The sequence below is a fragment of the Fonticula alba genome, scaffold supercont2.213 (assembly GCF_000388065.1).
Source record: "Fonticula alba strain ATCC 38817 mitochondrial scaffold supercont2.213, whole genome shotgun sequence".
Classification (NCBI taxonomy): Eukaryota; order Rotosphaerida; family Fonticulaceae; genus Fonticula; species Fonticula alba.
Window position 1 is genome coordinate 1 of NW_009243183.1, and position 5,828 is coordinate 5,828.

Genomic DNA, 5,828 nt, shown 5'->3' on the forward strand with positions numbered 1-5,828 from the left:
GGTTGTTAGTGATTAATTCAGTTGTGGATCAAAATTTAGATTTAGTTATTTTACTATTAGATTTATATTTATGTATAATAGGTTAGATTTAATGGCTTTGTCTTTTCTTTTTTCTAAGAATGATTTTAAGAATTCTAGGGTTCGTAGGCCTTCTCGTGTTTTGCTTGCTTTGCAGTTTAGGCCTGGGGCTCCTGAGTCTCATGAGTTGTATTTGAAAATGCTTAGGAGGTTGAAGTTTAAGTTTTTTTTGGCTAGCTCTCTTAAGGCTAAGAAGTCTAGGAGGAAGAGGTTTAAGTTGAGGAGGTCTGCTCGTTATTTTATTTTTAGGATGAGGAGGTCGGTTAGGAGGCTTAAGCCGTATAAGTTGTCTGTTAAGTTTAAGCCTGTTAGGAGGTCTATGTGGACTGTGGTGGCTTCTTGTAATAAGTTGTTGGCTAGGCCTGTGTTGGCTTTTAAGTTTGTGTTTAATAAGTTGATGGGTTTGGTTTTAGGTCGTTCTGAGACTAACTTTTCTAGGCCTCCTAGAAAAAACTTAAGTTTGAGGGTGAAGAGTAGGAAGGTTAAGTCTATTAGGGTGATTAAGAGGTTTAAGAGGTTTTTAACTCGTAGGAATATTGACTATGTTAAGCCTTCACGATTGGCTGAGGGTTTTAAGCATTTATCTCTTAGAAGTGTTAAAGTAGGTAAAAAAAAAAGTATTAGAAGGATTAGGGGTATTAAAAGGTGGTTTATATGGGCTATTTTTTCTCCTGCATTAATGATTAGGTTGTCTACAGGGAAAAATATTATTAATGGGGATTTAAGTTATAAGTATAGGCAGTCTTATAAAACAGTTATGACTTCTAATACGGGGTATGAGAGGTTTCATGCAGGTAAGAATGGTAGAAGGAGGATTACTTTAGGTAAGTATCTTGTAAGAGAGATGTATAGATTGACAAAAATGTATAAAGCTCGTTTTATTGGGATTTTGGGGGCTTGTCACAAGTCTATATTAAGATTTGCTAGAAAAAATTTTTGGAAGTTTAAAAAGAGGAAAAAAAGGTATTTTATGTTCTGTATGGACGAAATTGAATCTCATAATGGGTGTCAATTTAGAAAAGAAAGAAAAAAGAAAAAATTAAGAAGAAAGAAGTTATACTCAGAATTATGATTACATTCTTAACTAATTTAAAAATAGCTGATAATACAGGAGTATTAAATGTACAATGTATTAAAGTATTGGGTGGTCATAAGATGAGAGTGGCTATATCAGGGAAGCCTATTGTTACAGCTTTAAAAAAAGTTAGACCTAGAAAAAAATTTAAGAAGGGTGAGGTAGCCAAAGTGTTAGTTCTATCTACAAAAAATAGATTTAGAAGAAATTCTGGCTTTATTATAAATAGTAATAAAAATACTGGGTTAATATTAAATGATGGTTTTGCACCTGTAGCTAATAGAGTTACAGGGGCAGTTCCGCATGAAGTTAGGGCTAAATATAATAGGGGTTATTTACTTACAAGAAAAAACTATTAATGAAGCATCTAAGTTATAATTTTTATAATCTAAAGGAATATAGTGCTCAGCCTTTAAAAAAAATAGTATTAAACTCTTCTTTCAGAACTATTAATGAAAGAAAAAAAATGAATATTATTTCACTATATCAAGTGTATAGTTTATTAAATCCAAAATTTAATAAAGCTAAGGGTTCTATTTCTAACTTTAAGTTAAGAAAGGGTTCTGTTGTGGGGGTTTATATTACATTAAGCTCTACAGACAGTATAAATAATTTTTTAGTTAAATTAATTCAATTGAAAACTCCTAATATAGATTTAAATCCTATTTCTATAGAATCATTTGATAAATATGGAAATGTATCTAGAGGATTTAAAAATATTAAAGAATCTCCTGAGTTTACTGAATTATATGATACAGTTAATTATAATATTGGATACAATGTTAATTTTGTATTCACGAAGTGTGAGAGCTTAGCAGAGAATGTTTTTAAATTATCGTCTTTAAAACTTCCGTTACGTGACTAATAAAAAAACATTAGTAGATTTTGCTAGAAGAAAGCTTCATTTGTTAAATAAGCATGAGATTTTAAAAATAAAATTTATTAGGGATAATAAATTTATACAAAATGAAGAGTATACTAACACATTTTCTAATAAAATTCATAATTTTCATAATAATTGTCATTCATCTAGAATTATGAATAGATGTATATTTACTGGTAGGGCCAGGGCAGTAATTAGACTTGCTAGAATTAATAGAATATCTTTTAAAGATGCAGCAGAGAGAGGTAAATTGGTGGGTATAAAAAAAAGATCATGGTAAACTATTCTTATAAATTAGAGGTTCCAGAATCAGTTTCTTTTAAACTACAAGAAGGCTATGTGTTTATATTTACTAAAAAATATACTAAAAAATTGAAATTACCTAATACTATTCATACATTTGAAGTAAAAGATGGCCAATTATTTATTGAGGGAAGTAATAAATCTCAAGTTAATACTATTTACTCAATTATAGATAGTTTATTTACAACTATTACTGCGCCATGTAAAGTTGTGGTTACATCAAGTGCAATGGGTACTAAATTTCAAGAATATGAAGGAAAGTTTTATGTTAAAGCAGGTCATAGTCATTTTATAGAGTTACCTTCATCAAATCTGTGTGAGTATTTAATATTGAATCAAAGTTCTATAATGGTATCTTCTCATATAAAACAAGAAGCTACTAATTTAGCAGCTAGAATATGCAATATTAAGAGACCAGATGTATATAAAGCTAAGGGATTGTACATAGAGGGTTTAGAGCCAAAAGTTACTAAATCAGTAAAAAAATAAATGAGAGTAGAATACACGCATTTACTTGGCTATAGATATAGGATTAAAGAAGTAATATTAAAAAATTCTACTTTAGATCCAGAGTTTTTTATATTTTTAGAGTTGATTATAAAAATACAAATGGCTTTATTCTTCTGTACTGTAATTGCTATTATGTATACTATATTTAAATATTCTAGATTTGGTGTAAAAATTAGATCATTATACTCATTAGATCTAGTTTATGATGAAAAGATGTTTCCAGTTAGACAAGGAGTAGCCATGCTGCTGCTATACTACTATTTAGTTGCATATAGCATTTTATATCCAAGATTATTTGTTGTTGGGGCTTATAGACCCACTGAAGCTACGGTAAAAGAGCTTATAGCTTGGTCTATAAACTCTTTAAAATATATATATAACACATACATATCAATATGGTAGATAAACTAAATAATTTTCGTATTAAAAGTTTATTTAAATATACTGGAGCATTTATTGTATCTAGTATAGTAGCATACATATTTCAATTAATCTGGACATTAGATAAATCTATAAATGCTTACTTAGCAGTAATCATTTTTATAATTACTTTATATATATACTTTTATATAGTTGACATAGTAATACATATAAAAAAAAAATTTTTTTCTAGAGGGATAACTAAATATAATAGAAATAAAAGGGAACTATACCATCAATTTGTACTAAACCATTTTTATCATAAGCCAACTATTAGGTACATATCAGATAAAAAAGACATAGAAAAATTCAATTCTTTTGAAACTGGTGAGAGACCATATGAAATGTCCGCTAAAGTTTATAAAAACATAGATAATTTTAATAGAATTTCTAAAATAGCTATGATAAAAACCTTAGCCATTGGCTCTGGATTTCTAAAAAGAAGAAGCAACAAATTTAGAGCAGAAGCCAGATATAAAAAGATAGGAGGAAAAGGAAATGCAATAAGACATGCATACAAAATACTTGATAAAAAATTTCCTCCTAGATTGTTAAAATACTATAGAATAGTATTAAGCCGTATTTTAATGGAAGTTAGATTAAATAAAATAATGTATGATAAACAAATATTAAAGGTGATAAACAATAAAGAGTGCAATATACCTAAAGAAATGCCCTTTAATACATCTTTAAACAGGGTCTATTATACTGACGACAACCTTAGAATAAATACGTCCCCAAATAGAAAACATAACTACATTCAAGAATCTAAAATAGGTAAAAATGTAAATGAAAAAAAATGCTTTTCATTTAGAACACTAAATTATATTATAAACAATATAATTTATTTATTAAAATTTAATAAAATATTAATATATATTAGACTCTTAATGAAAAAAAGGAACAAAAGCACCATAGAACAAATACCATATATAGTACTATTTATACCATTCAGTATATTAACCTATATAACAATGATAATTAAAGCACTTATAGAAATATACAAATCATTATTTAGCCCACTTCGATTAATGTATTATGTATATAAACATATAAAACCCATATATGAAGAGTACTTACCTTTAACAAAAGAAGAGAGACTTTCATTCAGGGATAAATTAATAATAATAAACTCTAAAAAAAAAATAAGTGAGATCGATCAAAAATACTACATCCTTCAAAGAGATAGAATTTTAGATATGCTACCTAAAAAACACCATTCTTTATCAATAGTAGAAGACCTAAAGAATGACTACACACTATTAAATATGTATATAAAATCCTCCACAAAGTTTATATTAAGATTAGCAGAAAAACTAGCATACTTAATAGTAAAAACCCCTAGACACTTAATAAATAAAATACCAAAGCTACCAAAAACCATAAACCAAACAATAAGATTTATAACATGGTACACATATAACTACATCACTATAAAAATACCATACGCCATAAAATTTATAATCAGTCACAATATAAAAAAAATAAGAAAAAACCATTACATAGCAACAAAGAAAATATGGCTATTCAGAAGAAAACACCCTGAAATAGACATATTCATCCTAGACCTAAAAATAAACTACCACTATTACAAACTAGTTTTAAAATCAGAAATAAACGAAAACTACACCAAAATAAAAAAAAACATAATAGAGTTAAAAAACAAAAACATAACAAATGAAATAAAAAAACACTATAAAAAAAAAACAAAAAAACTAAATAAAAAATTAAATAAAGTCCCTAAAATAAAACATATAAAATATGAAATAAAAATGGCATTCCGCATTTTCATCTACCTATGCAAAGAAGAATACCACAAATACAAAAACAAAACAAAATAACAAAGAAAACCACACAACAAAACAAAAACAAAACAAATCCCAGAAAGAGAACCAAACCCAAGTAACAACACAGCCAAAACACTAAACGTAATAAAACACAAACAAAATAAACAAAAATACACAAACAACCACCACAAAACAAAACCATAACCACTAAATAAAAAACAAAACAAAACACAACACCACCTTCAACAACCATACCCAGCAAAAAAGCTTGAAGATAAACAAATTCAAACAAAATAAATAAAACTCTAAATAAAAAAAAAAAGAATTACTTGAGCTGTAGCAAAATAAACTCTATAAAACTTAATAAAAAAAAACAAAGACCAAAGCAGATAACCCTCCCCATAAAGACTTGACAGACCAACAACTAAATAACACACTTATACTTTATATATAAACTCACCTACAAAACAAACCCCCTTAAGCCAGAAACAACACCACCCAAAACAACTACCGATAACACTAAAATAGAAGGACACCCCATAAATAAGCCAAAACAACACACCAATACAACCAGACCTAAAGCCAAATCTAATACATCTAGGAGTTTAATTGGAATCGAACCAATGACCATATGCTCTACCACTGAGCTATAAACTCTTTATTTATATTATTATTATGTTGTTTTTTGATGGTTTTGAATAGTGTTATGATTGTTATGATTGTTATAATGTGTGGTGTGTAGTATTGCTTAATGTTTAGGAATTGTTGGTTT

General features: G+C 27.7%; 3 protein-coding genes and 1 pseudogene across 4 annotated transcripts; 3 read left to right on the forward strand and 1 right to left on the reverse strand.

The window, feature by feature from the left end:
• Window positions 1-1,146: 1,146 nt before the first annotated feature.
• On the forward strand, window positions 1,147-1,512 carry H696_09011 (ribosomal protein L14; the record flags this gene model as incomplete). The annotated part of the gene is made up of 1 exon: window positions 1,147-1,512. The coding sequence occupies one exon, from the start codon at window positions 1,147-1,149 to the stop codon at window positions 1,510-1,512; it is 366 nt and encodes a 121-aa protein (XP_009498417.1).
• H696_09012 (riibosomal protein L5) lies at window positions 1,512-2,018 on the forward strand (the record flags this gene model as incomplete). The annotated part of the gene is made up of 1 exon: window positions 1,512-2,018. One exon carries the CDS (start codon window positions 1,512-1,514, stop codon window positions 2,016-2,018), a length of 507 nt encoding a protein of 168 aa, XP_009498418.1.
• Window positions 2,011-2,316, forward strand: H696_09013 (ribosomal protein S14; the record flags this gene model as incomplete). Its single annotated transcript has 1 exon — window positions 2,011-2,316. A coding segment is annotated over one exon (306 nt), but the record flags the coding sequence as incomplete, so codon positions are not given.
• A 3,340-nt stretch (window positions 2,317-5,656) lies between these two features.
• On the reverse strand, window positions 5,657-5,713 carry H696_09136 (annotated as a pseudogene). The gene has a single exon. The product of its transcript is annotated as a tRNA-OTHER (tRNA).
• Between the last annotated feature and the right edge of the window lie 115 nt (window positions 5,714-5,828).